This window comes from Staurois parvus, unplaced genomic scaffold (genome assembly GCF_062004578.1).
Source record: "Staurois parvus isolate SC_StPar_1 unplaced genomic scaffold, SC_StPar_1.0 ptg000139l, whole genome shotgun sequence".
Lineage (NCBI taxonomy): Eukaryota > Metazoa > Chordata > Amphibia > Anura > Ranidae > Staurois > Staurois parvus.
Genome location: NW_028317935.1, coordinates 1,105,021 through 1,127,778, shown reverse-complemented (window position 1 = coordinate 1,127,778; position 22,758 = coordinate 1,105,021). Strand labels below are relative to the sequence as shown.

The following is a 22,758-nucleotide window of genomic DNA, read 5'->3' as shown; positions in this document are numbered from 1 at the left end:
ATGGTACTCAGTAGTTTGTATGACCTCCATGTACTTGTATGTAAGCTTGACAACGTCGGGACATGTTCCTAATGGAGCAACGGAGGGTATCCTGGGGTATTTCCTCCCAGATCTGGACCAGGGCATCACTGAGCTCCTGGACAGTCTGAGGTGCAACCTGGCGGCGTCGAATGGACTGAAACATGTTATCCCAGAGGTGTTCTTGGATTTAGGTCAGGGGAGCGTAGGGGCCATTTAATGACATAAATTTCTTCATCCACCAGGAACTGCCTGCATACTTTCGCCACATGAGGCCGGGCATTGTCGTCCACCAGGAGTTGGAGTTGGACTGACTGTGCAACCAAAAGATGAGCAGGGAAAAAAATGTCAGTGGCATCCACCTGTAAAACATTCCTGTTTTGGGGGGGTCATCTCATTGTTGTCCATCTAATGCACCTGTTCAATATTCCAAGAGTTTAAATGACTTGATTCTATACTCTGCTCAAAAATATTAAAGGAACATGTTTTTTTCAGTGTATATATACTGTATGTGTATGGGTGTGTGTGATATATATATATATATATATATATATATATATATATACACACACACACACACACACACACACACACATATATACAGTGGGGAAAGTATGTATTTGATCACCTGCAGATTTTGCAAGTTTGCCCACTTAAAAAAAAATGAAGGGTCTATAATTTTTATCATTGGTGCATTTTAAATGATGGAGACAGAATGTCAACCAAAAATCCAGAAAAAACACATGATACAAATGATAGACCCATCATTTCTTTGTAAGTGGTCAAACTTGCAAAATCTGCAGGGGATCAAATAATTATTTTCCCCACTGTATATGGAATAGAGGCAATGTGATCACCCATATAAAAGGAGAAAAAGGGTCTTAATTTTTTTTATATACAAAAATGTTTTACATTTTATTTCTATTTGAAACAAATTGGGTTGTTTTACAAGATGAGGGTTACAATCACTTTAACAAAAATAATAAGGGTTAACCAAAAATTTACCTAAATATTTTAGAGTAGAAAAAAATCATCAGCATTTTTTAAAAAGCTAAAGAAAGAAGGGAATATAAAAGTTGATACAAACTTAGGGTTCACTAAGAGTTAAAAAGAAACTAAAATGTTATTAACTAAAATAACTAAAAGTTATTTTATATTTTTGTTTTTATATTTTTTACGTGCACGTAACAGCATTTTTTAAATTAAACTTACAACAGTTGATAAATGAATGCAGGCCAAGCGGTCTGTTAGCTCAGTCCTGCAGATTTCTCACAAAGAACAGGGCTCCACTGGAGCTTATGTCCTGGGTGCTTTACCTTGTTTACCAGGAACACACAGAGCTCACGATAGCAAGCGAATATTTGTTGTATTGACAGTTGAGGAGTGCTGCTGGTTACACAGAGGGAGAGCCCAGTCTCTCCATATTTCAGTTCAATAGCTGTCCTACACAGTCCAGTACATGACCAAGCAATGCAAAGACAGAGGAGGCTCCTGCCCCAGCTGAATCCCTTCCCCTGCATGGCGCCCAAGGCAGGTGCCTCTTTTGCCACTTTTTCTTCCTCTGCCCTGTGTGTGTACAGAACCTCTAAAATGTCAAATGTGTCCATTGTAATGTTCTGAAAATAGGAAAAGTTGGGCTTTGAACTGCTAAGATTCTCATAGCTTCCTAAATCAAATATGTTCCATTATTTGGGAAAACTGGAGCATAAATGCAGTATCATTTATTTGAAACAGTTGGGGCTCTTGCCCTTCACAACCAATCTGGTTGATTCTTTCATTCACTGGGATTACAAAACTAAAATTTTACTCTTAGTGGCATTAACCTTGCTTTTCACTCAATTGACGTATGATTCATTACTCAAAAATTAGCCCTAAACATGCTATAGGAAAAAGGGCAATCTTTGCTTTTTACATAATTACACAATCATATACATTAATAGCATGAAATGCAAAACACAGACATCATGATTACTTGAATTCCATTTATTTTAAAGCAAAAATGATGGCATACATGCATTTTAAAGACATGCACTTGTAGTTTAATATTCAGATGACCCACCAAGATGTAAGAAAAACAGCAACTGGGGAAAAAGAAATCTGACATCTGCAATTTAAAGGCATAAAAATTATATTTTGTCAAAAAATAGATGGCCACCCCAAATCAAAAAAAGATGATTTGCTACAGATCTTTTGCCCTGTAAAAGAATGTGTAACTGACCTGTCATCATTCAGTTGCCAAATTGTGAATTTCAAACTGTTCCAATGGACTGACACAGACCCTGGCTTGCTTTGTGCTATCTTTTCTGACTTTCCTTGTAATTTCTATTGTAAAGCATTCAAACACCAGTTAAAGCTGAACTCCTTGCAGATACCAAACACATTTTAATCCTGATACATATTACATTGTAAATAAACATTATTAAGTGTATAAATTCCCAATTATTTTCAGATATCAGCATCCTGGAAATCAATTCACAGCAGCACCCAAAACTGTAATAGGGAAGTTCAGCACTCCTAGTAAACAAACGCTGTATTACTTTCCACTTTCAGCAGAGATAGCAAAGGGCTCATGGCTGTGCTACTTGTGCTTCACTGTCTAGTCACAGGCTGGAGACCAGGTTGTACTTTTCAACTTCAGTACAGAAAAGTAAGGTCACCAACCTGGCTATACTGTCTAGCAGGGGAATTAAGATCACAAGACTGTCTTTTAGCCATTTATATGGAGTTTACTCTATGCAATGTTCTGACAATGATATTGCTAATGACTCCACCTCCTGAACTCATTCACTGAATTTAAATACATGTTTAGTTACACTGCTGACTTTCATCCTGTTGCAGAGCTAAACTCATTTATCATTGTCCAGTATTAAAATCTGGATTTTAATAACATATAAAGCAAACTTGTTGGACTTTTTAAAGTTCAAAACTAAAGGCTTTTGAATAAGTGGAAACTGGCTTATGGTCATTTACGTTGTACTTTATTGTAAAGTAGGTTCAAAAACTGATCTTTGACTATTTTTTTGCCGTTGTATAAAACAGTTTTTTAAAATAGATATCTAATTATGAATGTTTTGCTTTAGTGTATGATGTACAACTTAAAAGAGAAATATTGGATTTATAATCCAAGGTGGATGTAGCATCAATCGGATGCTGCATCTGTCCCCTGCCAGCTCTGCTCAGAGAACTGAGTGATAAAACACCGCTGATCACTCAGTTCTCCCCTCTGCTCTGAGCAGAGAGCTGTGACTGTCAGTCGCTGGCTCTCTGCTCTGCCCCTCCAGAGCTCACTGGTTCGCCAGGCTATGGAGGGGGCGGAATGGCTGGCTCAGTTTCCTCAGCCAAGAGGCAAAGCCAGCTGCCGACCAGGCCTGTGTGGATCCCGTCCATATGGTCTGGATCTTTTCAGAGCCTAGAGTGACATCAGTGAACAGCAGGCTCTAGCCCACTGTCTGTTGAAAACGGTTCACAGGAGTGCAGAATGAACTGCATCCCTGTGATCCATAGGAGAGGTATAGCCAAAAAAGTGTTGCACATCGTTTTGGGCTGCAGAGTCATATGTCATGGAGCATTGTGATAGGCATTTTATCACAACACACAGCTCCCTTTTTTATTTGAAGTGTACAACATGACACTTCATTCTTGTGTGACAATGTGACACTTGGTGCATGGCACTTGTTGTGCAGTGACATGAGGGGCCATCCACAGCGGTGCAGTATTCAGGCTCATGTACACTGCAGCTCCTAAACTTACGTTCAGAAGCTGTTCTGCGTTTTTTTCACCAGCCCCTGAACTCTCCCTAATGTTTTCCTATGTGTCCATGTACACTGTCATTTACAGTCGTTTACAGGCAGTTGAGTTTACATTTTTTTTGAACGCACCAAACTTGCGTTCAGGAGTAGATTTTACCGGCATTTCAAATGCCAAACGCTTGTAAACGCGGTTAACCGTGTTTAAAAGTATTTGTGCCTAGAAACTTTTTTTTAACTGTTCAGTGTCCAGACGCTGTCCAGAGCCTTTTTTCATCATCAGAAATGCATGCGAAACATTTTCCATGTATTCAAATGGACCTAGTAACCAGCGCAGTCAGTTCCAGGTTTCGCGTGAAGGAAAAAAATGGTAGGACGTGCCGCATTATGCTCATGATGGGATCCATAGTGAATACAACCAGAAAAGACAGGTCATCTCAACACATACTGCTCTCTCTGCTTCAGCTCGCTCTATTCCTCTCAAAATGTCTGAAAGTTAATTTTTTTACTATTTTTCAGTGCATTCTGGGCATTTGGGAAGGTCTCCTGAGGTTAACTTTTAAAAACGCTTTTAAACACAAACGCACATAAATGCGGTATGCAAACGCTGCTAAACTGACATTTTTTAACCTATGTATTCCAGCAGTTAGTTTCCATCGTTCAGAAGAGTTTTCCAAACGCCCCGTGTACATGAGCCCTTATGCACACGTGTTGCATAATATCGCACAGCTCTGGAACGCAGAGGAAAAATGCAACTAATCTAGATGGCACCCTCTATACTTGCAGAGGATCAGGAAAGGTGTTTTCTCTCCTCTGATTCATTTAGCTGACCTCTTATGCTGTGCGTAGCCAGAGATCGTTCTATCAGAGCTGTAGCCAAAGCTCGGCAGTAAACCTTCAGCAAAACTTTGAAGCACCAGACTTACATTTGCACTCTGGCCATACAATTCAAAGACTGTATTTTTAATCCTGAACAAAATACAGAAATAAGAAAATATATATGGAAAACAGCATCCATTCCTAATGGGCAGAGGGAGTGCAGAGCTTAACTCCCATGTCAGGGAAGATGAGGCTGTACAGTACATGCATTCACATTCCAAGGGATTTTTTCCCCTTAACTTAGTGAATTTGGCAAAATTCACTTTGAAAAGATTATTCAATCACAGGCAAGGAAAAAAAAACAATCAATCATGTTTACTTGCACATGATTGGATGATGGAAGTCAGCAGACCTTCCCCTCATTCAATAAGATAAGGGAAAATACCCTTTGCAATGTGAACAGCCTATTTACCTGTAGTAAATCAACCCCATAGTAAGAGAAGCTCCACAGCATAGAGGGTTTTCAATATGTTTATTGTAATGTATTATTGGCAGGCACCTTGTGGACTTTTAGTTTTGAAATTTTAAAATGGTTGGCAGGTTTTCTTTAATGCTACACAATGTGATGAAAAATCCCAGAACTTTCTAAACCAGGAATGTGAGGAAGGGTTTAGAACTGCCAAAAGGAATTTACTGATTGGTAGCCCTGTGCAGCCATGAACACGTAGCCTGCCAGGCAATAGACAGCACTTTTCTTCTTTCAGCTTTGCAGGTTCATTTAACAATGGTTCAAATTCAATTTTTGATATATTGTCCAATAAGCAAATTTGCAAAAGCTGCAAAGATGGAATAAGTGTGAATCAATTTGTGTGAATCAAAAGCCAATACTGACTGAACAAAGTCTGCTAGTTCACAAGGTCTAACCATATATATTTCAACTGTACATTTAGTCTTTCACCAAGAAATCAGCTGTAATTAAAGTCGTATTAAACCCAAAATCAAACATACATTATACTGCAGCTTACCAATGCTTAGATATGATGGCCACATATTCTTTTTTAGGCGCTCTTTATTCTATTTTCTTTTGGTGATCTGGCCAGTAAGTCTTTTAAAAGAACAAGCTCTCTATCAGAATGTACAGAGATGAGACAAACCATTTAACACTAGCAGGGGTGCTTACAATATAAAGTGTTAGATGACGTTTTGCTTCAATTTTTTAGTGTATCTAAATCTGCTAGTTCTAAATCTGCTAGACTTTCCAGTGTTTACAAACGGTCTATGAACACACTACATTGATATAACATTTTAAGGCCTGTATTATCAGGCTTTGGGCTTGTGTTGATGATATCAGTTTAAGATGCTCCGGAGATCATTTAGAAGTCACGGATAGATGCTTTTGATCTATAGTTGACCTATTTTTGACCTGCTTGATGCGGATATTTGCATTCCCATAGACTTCTATGGGAATGAAAAACCCCGTCAGCACAGGCCTTAAAGCTGTTTGGTGTATTTTCACATTCTGACCTCTGGAAAGTTTTGCCGTTGAAGCAGTATTAAACCCAAAACCAAATGTAATATATTGCAGCTTACCAATCGTTAGATTGCAATAGTCCCCCCAGACTGACAATGCTGCTGTTCAAAGGTGCTCCTGTGCTCCTTCATACAGAGTGGAGGCACTCTAATACAGGAGGTGTGTTACTAGCCAGATCACCAGGTGAAAACAGAGGAGGAAAAGCCTAAAAAAAATGATGCAGCCATCACATCAAACGATTGGTAAGCTGCAATATATTACATTTTTCGTTTGGGTATAAAACTGCTTTAATGGCAAAACTTTCCAGAGGTCAGAATGTGAAAATACACCAACCAGCTTTAAGGCCTGTGCTGATGGGATTTTTCATTCCCATAGAAGTCTATGGCAATGCAAATATCCACGTCAAGCAGGTAAAAAAAAAAAGGTCAACTATAGATCAAAAGCAGTAAATCAGTAAATCTATCAGTAAATCTATCAGTAAATTCTAAATGAACTCAGGAGCATCTTAAACTGATATCTTTAACACAAGCCGAAAGCCTGATAATACAGGCCTTAAATGTTATATCAATGTAGTGTGTTCATAGACAGTTTGTAAACACTGGAAAGTCATTGGTTACTTATTTATAAACGGACATTCGGAATTAACATGCAAAAAACAATGTTCTTCTGCTACCTATTAGACAAATCAATGACAGCTTCTGCTTTACGGCCATCATTGCTTTATGCTCTGTGCTCATATGTGGTTTATTTAGTCTGGTGTACTATAAACTAGAAGAGAGGTGCTGAACACGGTGACTGAAATCTCAAACACTGTTTTTCAATAGACTGCTACTGAATAAGTATCATTTCTAGTCATCTGGGACCCCAAACATTTTTTCAGAAGCTCCACTTTGGATCAAGACTCGCATGCTGCACATGAAGAAACCAGAAATTCTGAAAGTAATTTTAGCCTTGGGAAATGGCTCTTATTAAAAGAAGCATCATCCACACATATAAACAAGTGTCATTTATTTCATGGATTGGCCTTCATCTATTGCTGAAGGATAACAACTGAATGGGACATTGCAGCTTTTATGAAACTGAGAACTTTTGATTGCTGTGGAATCAGGGAGTACAGCTGCACACGGTGTGACCATCACTCTCTGCCAGTGGTGAGAAGCTTCAAGGCCTTCTGGAGATTCTGCACTGCTGTATTAACATCCTCGTACTGTAAAGCACTGCCAGCATATTTGCAGTATTTCTGTGCTCTAGCAAAGTCTTCTGGTGTCAAACGAGATTCACCTAAGGAAAAAAAATAAATCAGTAAATGTATTCATAAAACACATACATACACTGAGCACTACGTATGGCATGGTGTACGGCAATAATTCTGGGTCTGATGCCTTTGTTCTATGAACTTGTAATAGTTGGATAAAATGTTTTTTAATTGTAGCTTTTTTATTTTAACAGCAGTGGGCTAAATTGTTCATTATGCCTAAGAACAGTGGATGTGAAATTCAGAGATTACATTTCTTATACCAGGATAGATTTTCTAATACGCAGCATCAAGATGCATTGGAGACCTGAAAAGTCACTACAGTGCAGATTAACCACTTCCCGTCCGGCCCATGTACATAAATAGCCGGATGGGAGCAGTGCAGGAGCAGGTGGCTGTTTATAAACGGCCTCCAGATTCACTGCCTGTGAGCGCGCGGCACCGCGATCCGGTGCCCGCTGTGTCCGGAACACCAATCGCTGTACGGGACCTCTGTGTGAGGTCACGATTCATGTGATTGGCCAATCAGTGATCACATGAATAGTAGTAAGCAATGATGTCACTTGCTGACATCATTGCTTACTACTATTGAAATCTGTGAATGATCACAGAGGTCACATGGTACAAGGCTATTCACAACAGCCTTGTACCATGTGACAAGCTGTGACCAATCACAGCTCACACAGTATTTCTCAATGGATGCAAAAATGCAGCCATAGAGCAGGAGAAGTGAAAGCCTTTATGGATATCAAAGCAATCAGTGTAAAAAAAAAAAATCTTCAACACCCCCCACAAGTAGTACAGTGTCACTATGGTGACACTTTACTGCTAGGGTGACAGTATGTTAAAAAAAAAACCAAAAACATAAAAAAACTAAAATAAAAATGTAAAAAAAAAAAAAGTTTGAAAAATTATAATTTTTGGTTATAAATGAATTTTGGGTTATTTTTTTTTTTACTAAAAAGATAGCTGAATACATTTTGGCCAAGATTTATGAAGAAAGATTATTTATTTATTTTCAAAACGTTTGTACTTTTTCATTTATATAGCAAAAAAATTAAAATCCCAGTGGTGAATAAATACCACCAAGATAAAGTTTTATATGTCTCAAAAAAAAGCTAAACAATTCATATGGGTACAGTGTTGCATGACCATGCAATTGTCAAAGTGTGATAGCGATGAAAGCTGAAAATTGGCCTGGACAGGAAGGGGGTGAAGGTGTCTGGACTTTAAGTGGTTAAGTAAAATTATTTATTGATATCACACTGAAAACAACTTAGCATTATATTTCACTTTGAACTGGCTTTCATATAATTTTGTCACAGCTATTTCAATAATCTGAACATTTTTTTTAATCGCAGCATCATTGCTATGATTATTTGCTATGTCACGTGAAACGCGTTGACGATCTCATTTCTCCTGCCATGCTGTACATTTTAGGGCCCTTTCAGACGAATGCAGTTTTGATACATTTTTGTTCAGAATAACCTCCCTAGCGGTATGATTATGTCCATATTCCTGTGCTTTTTTGCATGGAAATATGTCTTTTTATTGTAGACCTGTAATTTTTAGGAATAACTCACTGAAATCTGTCCGAACAAGAGTCTAGTAAACATCCCGGGTATGATCAAATATGAAACACAAAATCATAAATTATAATTTAATAAATATTTCTAAAAAAATAATAATATAATAATAATAAATTTAATTCAATAATATAATCGAAGCAAACACTGAAATTTGAAATAGAGCACAAAGTTTGCACATCACTGAGCCTAGTCGCAAAATCGTTTTCAGTGTCTGATGACGAATTTCCCCACGAATCATTATCACTCAATTCTGCAAGTGGTTCTGACTTACTGTCGCTGTTCTCTAGCTGGTCTAAAACCGCTTTTGACATAAAAGGGACGCGTTTTGGACGCCATGGACGTTTCTCAGTTTCAAAGGCAGAAAGAACAGTAACAATTAAGGCAGGGCACAGGACAAAGCACTAGGGGCAAAATGTATGTGAAATGGTTTGATCCAGAAATGTTATACTATGTGATTTTAGTGTATTGTGTGAATGTCACTTTTAAAATTTTTGAATTTCCCGCGGGTTCCGTCCCCCGTACATCCCGAAGCTCGCAGGGACTGGAACCCGGAAGACGGATGTCGGCATCGGCCGGAAGAGATGGCTGGGGACGCTGCAGGGGGGACATTGCAGGAGCAAAGGAAAGGATAAGTGAAACATGGATCCCGGAGCAACGCTGCGTCCCTTTATGTCAAGTGTAGCTCGGGGTTACCGCTTTTGGTATTGAAAGTTAACCCCCGAGCTACACTCGGGAATACCGCCAGGGGGGTTAGGAGCCCTTTCAGACTGATGTGCTTTTGATGTATCCCCATTTACTTACAATGGAAGGTGCCTTTTTTGGTGCGCTTTTGAAAAACTGCTTTTGGAAGAAAAAAAAAAACAAGCTTGCAGGACTTTTTAAAGCGCAGCACACCTGTAGTGTGAACAGTTACATAGGATTTAATGGGGAATATTTTTCATGCACTTTTGTTGGCCTGGAAAAGTGCAGCAAAAGTGCATCAGTATGAAAGGGGCCCCTTGGATTTATGAAAATAAAGGAGTGTTTTACTGGAGTGCGGTCATCCAATCAAGTTCTTTTGATGCCTCAGTTACGAGCTGGATGGATACCCATTGTGCAGACAGAGTATGTGGACCAACATGGAGCGGTAAATATCTTTACCTACTGTACGGGCAAGGAGAATTCTAAAAAACAAGATTTGGATAATGTCTGCACAACTTCACCTGAATCACTATGTAAATGAAAATTTAGGTTTGCAAAGAGAAAATAGAAAAAAATCTATTTTTACGTTTCCTTTGCACATAAACGGGTATTCTTTTGTAAAGTGGTCCTAGATGCTGCCACCTGTGCCAGTGACCTGTGCAAAGCCTATTGTTTATAAACACAAAACCTAAGCTTACTTAAATGTGCTATATGTCATACAAAACGTTTATCTTAAACATTTTTAGAAATAAAAACAGTTCTTAACTATAAAATTTGTTTTTTAGATAAAATGAGTGTCTGCTGTTGAAATACATATTTGCACATTAATCATGCCCCTACAAAAATCTTTTTGAATTGACTAGCATTATTCTTTTGTGCATTGAGACTGAAGTCTGTTCTTCAGAAGGTATGCAGGGAGCCAATAGGGGGTATTTAAGAGTATATCAGCTGTGTCTCTTCTAATTAGCCTTATGGATACTGCAAGGGTTCTCTTCCACTTAAATCATCTCTTTATTTTATTTCATGACACCAATGCCTTTCCTGGGATTTCACCAAGAGAGCCCTTAATAAAGATTATACGACTGATGTACAGCAACTAGAGACCAAAGAACATGCACAGTATCTCCAACGATGAACAACCTGCCATTCTCCGTTGAAAAGAGAACAAGATGGCGGAGTGGGGTCCAGACACAAATGTCATGCCCTGCCAGACCTAGATGCTGGTTAGTGTTCAGTATTGAGGCGTACATGCTTCTGCAAGGTATTACTTGCCCAAAAAATAAAATAATGACGCTGTTTAAAATACTAATAAACAAGAAAGTGCAGAGCTAAAAAATCAATATATGATATCCAAGTAAATCAAATAAAATCAATATCTTAATGAATATATAGATATCCCCTCTGGCATTCGATAATAAAGAAATGAATAAATACAAAAGTTCCAATGTGTAAACAATATGTAAGATAAAGTGACTCTTGTGCTTAGGTGACTCTGGACCTGGTATCCGTGCAATAGTGGTTAAGGTCATGCGCATTTCCGGACGTGCATATTAATTGTGCCTTATGTAAATAATCCAGATGTCATCAGACAGGAGAGGGTCAAGGGATGGATGGTCTTCCCTCTAAGGGATGGTGGGTCATCAGACAGGATACTATGAGGGTGGTATAGACGATCCTCGTCCTCTAGGGGTCCCCCTTTCCAAGACCCGTTGTTACTCTCTGGGTATGCAGGTATCCATTAGAGAGTAATGAGTAATAATCCGTCCTGGAGTAATGGGTCTGTGGGTTAAAGAGCTCCCCCAGGGGGTAGGAACAAGGATACTCCCATAGTGTAGGAAGTATTTAAAATTACTTTATTGTGATGCATCAAAGGGTAAAAAGTGAAAAACAGCAGACAGAGATCGATTAGGACTAACCATCTGATAATCAAAGATGGCCGCCGGAGCTCCACGTTGCTCCAGCGGCGTGACGTCACGGCGTGATGTGGCTCCTCCTGACGCGTATCGTGTTCAAACACGTCCTCAGAGGGGGGGGGGGTCGCCATTCACACCGTGTCGTCCGCCGTTCGCATTTATAGAAAATTTGGCACATGCGCATAGAGCAGCGGCCATATTGGAGTAGCGCAGAATATACTGCGCATGCGCGAATGTACGGACGCCATTTTCCGTTGGTTTCCCCATATGTGAAGACAGAACAAACTAACGTCTGAGTGTATAGGAAATACAATGCTAATGCGCACGCATATAGGCTTCGGCGTCATTTTCCGTTGGTTTATTTAGTATTTATTAGACAGAGCAGACGGCCGTCTGAATATCTGAACTTTTTATGTGACAAATGTAGACAACTATAAATAACCATAAATAATACTGACTAGTGCACCGAGACAATGGGGAATTAAACCAATGCTTTGATCATTAAATATATAGAAAAATAGTGAATATATAATCAAATTAATAGGTTGCTAATTATAAGGCAATGCCTAATGCGCATGTGCGAACCAACCATGGTTCTTACAAATAAAATTCATTAATGAGATATAAATCCCAACAGTGAAGGTGTTGGTAATATCTCACTGTTGGAATGTACTTAGCATTCATTCAGCAGGGGTTCATTTCTCCATTTGCAGAATTTAATATCAGCAGAAATTAGAACACTCTGGGATATATCCTTCCTGGAGAAATATGTTAAAGAGCATATGGTGCCTAGATCCCTAAGATGGAATGTGTCCCCTGACACGAATGATACTACTGATTTATCAGATTGGTTTAATTTCTTTAACAATGCTGGTAATGATCTCCTTAAATTTTTAATTGCTCGTAAGAAAAAGAAGCTTATATATTTAGATTCTGAAATTAACCAAATACATGATAAGCTTATTCCTCACAAGGAAAAAGAATACAAGCTAGAATCAGATAGACTCAAAGTGTATTTGGAGGGCATTGAAAAAGAACAACGCATTAAAAAAAAGAAATATAATAGAGATGCTAGAGATTATCAAGATCATCTAGTCTATAAATGGCAAATCAAGGTGGAACCAACAGGGGCACCTACACACAATCCTCTTAATCTTACACCAAAACCTACCAACTCTAAACTTAGGCACAAACCATATATCCCTCAACAACCTATCAGATCACCTGCTAGAGGAAATAAGAAACCGACTTATAATGTTCCTACACAGAACAGATTTGAACCCTTTATCGGACCCAAATATAGTGATGAGAGACTCCTGTTGGCACCCAAATAACAGGTCTCCAGTCAGGGAGCCACCCAGACCTTACCATCAACATAAGCCTTACATTAACAATTATAACAGTTATGGCAATACTAATTCCAGAAATAGAGAACCACAGCCCTCCCCCAACCGGCTCACAAGAACCACTTACAGACAGTACAATAAACCATATTGGAACAATCATTATGATTCATCATGTTCCAATTAGCCTAATACCCCCCCAACTACATCCTACAATCAGAACCCCAATAATGACTCCCAGGTTCGTTTTTAGAGGGAAAAAAAGCTCGGAAAAGAAGCGAGTCCACAGGGGAATTAGGGGAGGAAACCGTGTCAACAGACACATGGAAAAAAAGGAGAATGTAGTGGAAATTGGGATCTTTAATTTAAGCAATGCTTCCTTTTCCCAACAAGAATTACAGTTATTGGATAATGGCATTAAATAAGCACCTAGCAGGAAACTGGACAAATTCCAAACATATATAGATATTCAGAAGTTTTCCAGGAAACGTTTGTTAAAAAGATATTTTTATTCAAATCCAATTATACGGAATGATACAAATGGTTCTATACATTCTAACCTAAGAAACGCATCTACATATAATCCCCCTCCCCAAGCACAATCCTACATTCAATTATTTAAGGAATTAGCACTTAAAGACCTAGACAAACTGGCTATTAAACCTATTCCGAAACACAAACGACTAACGCCATGAAATCCCTTTTAGAACGTAAAGATCTGGTAATCAGACCGGCAGATAAGGGAGGGGGAGTGGTCATACTAAACAAATCTGACTATGTAAAAGAGGTTTATAATATCTTGGGTGACACAACAACATATGCAATTTTACCAAAGGATCCTTTATTGTCATTTAAGCGCATTTTAAAAGGTATTATTAAAGATGGTTTTAATAAAGGAATTATTAATAAAAAGGAAAGAGATTTTTATGCCCTACAGCTCCAAAGCTACCAGTCTTATATATCCTCCCTAAAATTCATAAGGACCCCGTCCAATCCCCGGGTAGACTGATAGTGAGCGGCATAGGCTCTCCGAGTTCGAAAATAGGAGAGTACATTGATTTTTTTTCTGCAGCCCCTGGTGTCACAGACCCTTGCGTTTTTACGAGACACAAAACAAATTTTAAATGATATTAAGGATCTATCCACCACTCCCCATACTTTTCTAGTTACCGCGGATGTGTCCTCGCTGTATAGCAACATAGCACACAAGGATGGATTGGAAGCAGCGGAATACTACCTGAGAACTCATAGCACTTTAACCTCCTCCCATGTGGATTTTATCATAACTCTACTTAATTTTGCCATTAATAAAAACTTTTTTTGTTTTGATCGTAAATATTACCTGCAAATCAAGGGCGTAGCAATGGGGGCTAAATTTGCCCCCAGTCTCGCCAATCTGTTTATGGCCCATTGGGAGGAGATGTTGATCTTTTCAAGAGAATGACCTGAACTCACATTTTACAGGCGTTATATAGATGATGTCTTTTTGCTCTGGAATGGTGAGGAACAAACCTTAATTAATTTCTTCATCACTCTTAATAATAATGATTTAAATATTGATCTGTCCTATACATATAGTGTGAAGGAAATTAATTTTTTAGATTTTAAATGTTAACGGTGGACTAATCACCAAATCTTTTTTTTAAAAAACGGATCGTAACAGTTTCATACCTAAGAATAGTTGTCACCACCCCTGATGGCTGTCAAACATTCCAAAAGGCCAATTTACACGGATACGAAGAAACTGTACGGATCTGGATACTTTTTATAATCAATCTCACATTTTAAAAAACAGGTTCCTAGAAAAGGCATATAGTGCAGATAATCTGGATAGCAAAATTGACCTTGTGGCACAACTTAACAGGGAGACCTATTAAAAGATAGAGTGAAAGAAAAGAAAGGTCAAATCTGCCCATTCATTACCACATATTCTACACAATATAGGGCAGTTAACCATATTATTAACAAAAACTGGAAAATACTAAAGACCGATACAGTCCTAACCAAGATATTGGCAGAAAAACATGAAATTGTCTTCCGCAAAGCTACCAGTTTGGGGCATTTCCTAGCACCAAATGTGATTAACCCGCCAGAAGACATATCCCTCTTTAAAGATTTGAAAGGGTATCACCCATGTAATAAATGCATGATTTGCACATGTGAAAGTAGCAGGAAACATAAACAAACCACGTTTATGTCACAAGTAACTGGGAAAACTTATAATATAGATAAATTTATTACATGTAATAGCAAATTTGTAGTCTACCTTTTAGAGTGTCCCTGTAAATTACAGTACATTGGTTGCACTACAAGGCGACTCAGGGACAAACTACGTGAACACGTTAATAATATTAAACGTGGGTACAAGGAGCATTGACTTTCCAACCATTACAAGCGGGTTCATAATAAAGACCCAACATCTTTAAAGTTCACTGGAATTGATGTAATTAAACCACATTGGAGGGGAATACATAAAAGAAGGGCAGTATCACAACTCGAAATGAGATGGATCCATGAGCTCCGCTCTTTGCACCCCAATGGTTTAAACATTGAGGATGATATTGTTTTATAGAGAATAGTTGAGCTCTTTTTATTCGGTATTATTCTTTTATAGGGACTGTTTCTAATTTCATTTTTAGGTTCTATTTACTTATTTTAATATAAGGGAACTTTTAATAATATTCTTAATTTTTATTCTTATTATCATGGACCAAATCTTAATATATTGGTTTATATATATTCAGATTTCTTATTATTTTCTACCTGGTCCATTTTGGCAGTTTTTCTATATTTTTGGGGGGCTTTTTTCATTATCCATTATTTTTGTTATTGTTTTTATCTGTCATTTCTTGGTATAGATTTTTCTGCATTTTGATTTAAGTATGTGGTTTTCTAATATTCAATATGAATTGGTATGTTTATTAATGAATTTATTCATATTTATGATCATGCCCATGCTAATTTTACACTATGGGAGTATCCTTGTTCCTACTCCCTGGAGGAGCTCTTTAACCCACAGACCCATTACTCCAGGATGGATTATTACTCATTACTCTCTAGTGGATACCTGCATGCCCAGAGAGTAACAACGGGTCTTGGAAAGGGGGACCCCTAGAGGACGAGGATCGCCTATACCAGCCTCATAGTATCCTGTCTGATGACCCACCATCCCTTAGAGGGAAGACCATCCATCCCTTGACCCTCTCCTGTCTGATGACATCTGGATTATTTACATAAGGCGCAATTAATGCAGTGAGTGCGCATTACCTTTACCACTATTGCACGGATACCAGGTCCAGAGTCACCTAAGCACAAGAGTCACGTTATCTTACATATTGTTTACACATTTGAACTTTTGTATTTATTCATTTCTTTATTATCGAACCCCAGACGGGATATCTATATATTCATTAAGATATTAATTTTATTTGATTTACTTGGATATCATATATATTGATTTTTTAGCGCTGCACTTTCTTGTTTATTATTATCGTTTTAGGGTGATATTGGTTACCTTTTTGTGCATAGCAGCTCTGTTTGGTCTATTTCTAGGCACTCGCACTTCTGTTTACATGTTTAAAATAATGTAGCTAAAATGGACTAAATTTATAACGCAGGAAAAGGGACAAAAGGCAAATGCCCTAGACTCCCTGAAAAAAAAAGAAGTCCCTCCGTCCCACTCCATACAAAAATATCATCATTTTTTTTTATTAAAATTTATCTTGGGAAGCAATTTTTTTTAAATATATGTTATCAGTTCTACATGAATTTTGGAGGCTAAAGCAGATGGTACGATTGCATGTGTGTATGTGCACATGACCTTATGATTACGTTGTTAGAAAACTCCAAAGCAACTACAGGCAAGGCTAGAACAACAAATAAAGGCTTTGATGAAAATTCAACGTAAGTCCTAAAGGAAGTTGTCTTTTCTTCAAGAGAAGAATTCAGCATGTAATTATTAGATGAGTTGCTTGTGCTTTATAAGCATTCAGGATACCGATCAGTGTATGACAGGTTTAAAGTCATAGCCAGCATACGCAGTCTACTTGATACAGACATAGGAATTGAAGCTGAGAAACATATCACTGCTTTTCCTGTGATTTCAGTAAGGTGTTCATAGACAGAATCGTCTAGTTTTCAGCCTTTGCCAAGCTCAGGTCATATATGCATCTTAACAAGCATTTTTATTTCATGATGAAGTCCTCGCTGATACCTTTGAAGTAAAGTATTTGGTGTGTTAACTGAAGTCTAAATGTAGCATTAAGAATATATCTGATCTCTTTAAAGAAGCCTATCCTGCTTCTACCTAGTAAACTGCCATTTATTTCCTCCATTAGCTCACCCCCCCCCCCCCCCCCCACAGCTATTACCTTTTGTATCACTCAACCCTTCCTCCTAGATTGTAAGCTCAATGAGCAGGGCCCTCTGTTTCCTCTTGTACCAAATTGTATTGTAACTGTAATGTCTACCTTCATTTTGTAAAGCGCTGAGCAAACTGTTGGTGCTATATAAATCCTGTATAATAATAAATAATAATAATCATGGTCACTAGGGAGAGAGATCAATCAGCAAATTGGCACTGATAAAAAATTATCTTGGAACTAGTGACCCATGCAAGACTAAAGCCGGCCATAGATGGATTGAATCTCAGCCGGATTAGCAGGGACTGGCTGAGATTTGAACTATCTGGGATGACTGATTGTATCCAATTCGATTGTGGTACGACTTGGGTACAACCAGCATGTTGGATTTTTACATGCCATTATTGCCAGTGGCTATACTTGCCACTGGCAAATAATAATTCTGTTCTCCTGGCAGGGACAGCTGTTCCCCATGCCCCCTTGCCGGAAGTACACAATAGCTCCATGAGAGGGATTCCCCCTCAACGCTGACTGTGGTGATGAGGGAATCTAGTGATTTTATTTTGTGCAACCACTGGCTGGAGGAAAGAAAATCACATTGTCTATGATCTGCTTGAGTGTTTTGCACCTATCGGATGCAGAGAGCAATGTTGTACAGATAGTAAAGTTTCAGGAGTTCATGAAAAAATTTCAGATGCAAAGTGTAGAAAGAAAGACTTTTGTTTACAGATATTGTAGTGTGGTTCAAATATCTAGGAGTTGGTAAAACTTTTTCTACTTAGTTTAGATAAACTTAAAACTTTTTAATTGAGAGGTTCAGAGTTTAATTTTGTTGGGTCATCCATTATACTCTATAGAAAAAAAGAGTTCTTAGCAGCATAGCGAAGTTCTTTGCAATGTGTCTTACCTAAGCGTTTACTTGGAGTATGGCTGGCATGTATTTACTTCTATGTATGAATAACTTGTCAGTTCCAATGACATGCAATAAGCAAACTTTGATGTGTAAATTAAGCGATTTGTTGTGCATTTGAATTCTTGTGTACAAAGGGCCCACTGAACCTGAAGTTCCCCAGGCCCTCCAAAAGGCTAAATCAGGCCCTGTTTTATGGTCTCACTAATCCCCCCATGGCTGGCAGGGCTACATAATCACCCACCTGCTAATCTGTAAAAGAGACACTAGAAGACCTTACTTTACAGTCAAAGTAATTGCTTTTGGTTTGTGAAAGGTTAACAGATTCAGTATTACTGTGGTGCAATGGATATCACTTGCTCAGATCAACGTTTATTGAAAGGTACGTGATCTTTGTTATCATCACCTAGGCAAGGTGGTTTTGTTTCTGTGCCACTCTCCTGTTACAGAATGACTTTTAAAACATAGATGCTCATATTGTCTACTTTTCTTTTATAATGAGAAAGCCAATACCTTTGAGAAAGGTTTGTCCTTCAGGTGTGACTGATGAAGGAAGCTTTTATTCACTAGTAAATGTTACAAGCAGCCCAATGCGGGGAAGCTCGGCCATGTGCTGAAGACATTACACCCTGGAATGGTTTTCTTTTTCTAGCTAGGTCTGTTCTTTTCTAGGGAAAAGCAAATATTTGGGATTCGAACAAACCCAATGCCAGAAAATACTTTATGTTTCCAGAGAGTTAAAGCTGAACTCCTCAGAAATAATAGAAAACACCACTTAATGCAGTTATGTATTCAGTAAAAACTATTCATTTTTACATGCAGCACAAGAACCAGAAACTGACTTGGTATCAGCATTCTGTGAAGAACTCACATTGGCAGAAGGAGGGGCACTACTAGGAGACAACCAGTTACTCTTCATTAACTTGTGATGATAAAAAAAAAATAATCATAATAAAGAGAGCACAGGAATGATCTCATTAGTGGGCGGCTCCTTCACTGTCCAATACAGGCTGGAGGTGGGAAGGTGACCCGGTTATACTACTTAACTGTAGTAGACAACATTCAGGTCACCAACAAGACTATGCTGTTTGAAAGGATTGTGTAATACCAAATAAGAGGAAATTAAATAAGATTTCAGAGGGAGCTCTGGGGTCTACAGAATGCTACTTTGTAATAACAATAATCACTTGCAGCTGGCCATACATATACAGTTGCAAGAAAAAGTATGTGAACCCCTTGGGATTACGTGGAGTTTTGCATGAATTGGGCATAAAATGTGCTCTGAATGTCATCTAAGTCACAACAATAGACGAACACAGTCTGCTGAACATAATACTACACAAACATTAGATGTTGCCATGGTTTAATTGCACATAACATGTAAACATTCACAGTGCAGGGAGGAAAAAGTATGTGAACCTTTGGACTTAATAACTGGTTGACCCTCCTTTGGCAGCAATAACCTCAACCAAACATTTCCTGTAGTTGCAGATCAGACCTGCACAACGATCTGGAGTAATTTTGGACCACTCCTCTTCACAAAACTGTTTCAGTGTAGCAATATTCTTGGGATGTCTGATGTGAATCGCTCTCTTAAGGTCATGCCACAGCATTTCAATCGGGTTGAGGTCAGGACTCTGACTGGGCCACTCCAGAAGGCGTATTCTGTGCTGTTGCAGCCATTGTTTTGTTGAATTACTTGTATGCTTTGGGTCATTGTCCTGTTGCATCACCCTTCCTCTGCGGAGCTTCAGTTGGCGGACAGATGGTCGTACGTTTTCCTGCAAAATGTCTTGATAAACTCTGGAATTCATTTTCCCATCAATGACAACAATCCGTCCAGGCCCTGAGGCAGCAAAGCAGCCCCAAACCATGATGCTCCCTCCGCTATGTTTTACAGTGGGGATGAGGTTTTGATATTGGTGTGCTGTGCCTTTTTTTCTCCACACATAGTGTTGTGTGTTCTTCCCAAACAACTCAATCTTGGTTTCATCTGTCCACAGTATATTTTGCCAGTAGTGCTGTGGAACATCCAGGTGCTCTTTTGCAAACTTCAAACGTGCTGCAATATTCTTTTTGGACAGCAATGGCTTCCTCCGTGGTGTCCTCCCATGTACTCCATTCTTGTTTAATGTTTTCCTTATTGTAGATGTGTCAACAAAAATGTTAGCATGTGCCAGAGATTTCTGTAGGTCTTTAGCTGACACTCTGGGATTCTTCTTTACCTCATGCAGCATTCTGCGCTGTGCTCTTGCAGTCATTTTTACAGGACGACCACGCCTAGGGAGAGTAGCAACAGTGCAGTTCAGAGCACATTTTATGTCCAATTCATGCAAAACTCCACGTAATCCCAAGAGGTTCACATACTTTTTCTTGCAACTGTATGTGTGGCAACACTATGGTGGGCTGTAACACTTGGCTGCCCATATATATACGTGCAGCCAGCACTGCTGTTTTGTGCTGGCAGAATGCGCCATTAGCACCCCCAGCACTGTGGGCGAGCTGTCACTGAAAGCCGCCAGTCACTGTATACGATTAGGGGGTGGTAGGACAGGCCTCTGACCACATGACGGACGTGACAGCAAACAATAGAGATCAAATGATCAGGAGCCTGCCTATGAAGCTCTAGCATTAACCATTTGCCATCCGCCCCAGAGCAGATGTGCTGCTACAAGGCGGCTTCGCTGTGCAAAATCATGTAAATATATGTGATTTTGCATTTCCGCCCTACCCGCGCTGCTATCGGCTCCTGAGGATTTCAACCACCGAGTCCCTTCCGGCGATTCCTGGCCAGGACTCGGTGATCGTCGGCAAAGCTGAGAGGGGAGAGATATGTGTGTAAACAACACAGATCTTTCTCTCATCAGCATGGACATGCTGCTTTCGATCTTTCTGCACAGCAAAAGCTCTTTAAAAAATCTAAAACAGCACAAACTACACAATAAAAACACCCTCTAACACACAGCTAACCCTTTAATCTCCCCAGATGTTAACCCCCTTCCTGCCCAGTGTCACTAGTACAGTGTCAGTGCTTTTTATTAGCATTGATCACTGTATTAGTGTCACTGGAGATGACAGTGGCAGTTAATCGGTTCCCACTCAGTATCAGAATGCTTGCCGCACTCCCGGTATGAGTTGCTGATCTCCGCCATTACTAGTATAAAAACTAAATAAATATTCCAGTATATATACACCACCATTTGTAGACGCTATAATTTTCATGTAAACCAATTAATATACACTTATTGGGATTTTTTTTAGCAAAAACATGTAGCAGAATACATTTTGGCCTAAATGCACAAATAATTTTTTTTTTGTGGATATGTTTTATAGCAAAAAGAGAGAAAGCTCTATTTGTGAGATAAAACTGACACAAATTTAATTTATGTACAGCATTACATGACCGCACAATTGTCAGTTAAAGTAACGCAGCGTCGTATCGCAAAAAAATGGCCTGGTCAGGAAGGGGGGTAAATCTTCCGGAGGGCAAGTGCTTAAGAACCCCTTTACCTGCATCACTGAACACCACTTTGATCTTGAGAAATGATCTCCTGATGTCAGCTGAGAAACAGACACTTCAATCTTTCCTCTGTTGACCACCACATGCTTACACAGTTGGTAAGGTTGAATAAAGACACAACTCCATCCAGTTTAACCTGGGAGTGCGTATCTATTTTTTCTATATCCCCGAACATTGCGCTCACTAAGAGACACATATAAAAGTGTTTTGAATTTATCTACAATCCCCCTTGACACCACCAACTGTGGAAGGGAATTCCACATCATTACAGGATCTAGTGCCGTTTTACAAGAGTATGTATAAAGGACAGATGTTTATTTTTAATTACAGGAATTATTCGACCACGTTGCTAAACTTAAGCTGGCCATAGATGATGTGATTTTCTTTCCTGCAACCACAGATTGCAGTAAAGAAAATCATTCAGTTCCCCATCAACACAGTGTTCATGGGAGAATCCCTCCCATGGAGCTATTGTGCTCTCCTGTAAAATCCATTTCTTGGAGTACATCGCTAGACACAGAGCAGGTTATTCATGACTATGTGGGTTATAGGCCACCTATATGTGAATGGACACTGGCCGACCAAACAGAGAGAATGCCTTCCCTTATATAACCCCTCCAACACAGGAAGTACTTACATTTTTGTAGCAAGCAATGAAATTCTAGAAATAAGGGAGGGACCTCTGTGTCCCATGATGTACTCCAAGAAATGGATTTTACAGTTTTATCGTACATCACGGGACACGAGCAGGCTATTCATGACTATGTGGGATGTCCCAAAGCAATAAGAAATTTGAGGGGAGGGTGACACTATGATAGTCACAGTCTATAATCCCTCAGGACCTACTCAGCTGCCCGTAAAACACTTTGTCCAAAGGCAGAATCCTCTGAGGCTCTGACATTCACCTGGTAGAACCTTGTCAATGTGTGTACTGAAGACCATGTAGCGGTTTTGCAAACCTGAGCCACTGACGCTTGATGGCGGATAGCGCAAGATGCCCCCACACTCCTGGTAGAGTGTGCCTTCACCCGAAGAGGTGAGGCCTTACCTTTCAAACCATAGGTTTGAGTAA

General features: G+C 39.1%; 1 protein-coding gene across 1 annotated transcript in view; it reads right to left on the bottom strand.

Annotated features, from left to right (window-relative positions):
• Positions 1-1,986: 1,986 nt before the first annotated feature.
• Positions 1,987-22,758, bottom strand: part of VTA1 (vesicle trafficking 1) — a 339,129-nt gene continuing 318,357 nt past the window's right edge. The window contains exon 8 of the mRNA XM_089673508.1: positions 1,987-7,395. Within this exon, the coding sequence (XP_089529634.1) occupies positions 7,250-7,395 (146 nt within the window). The 3' untranslated portion in view covers positions 1,987-7,249. The remainder of the gene's footprint in view (positions 7,396-22,758) is intronic.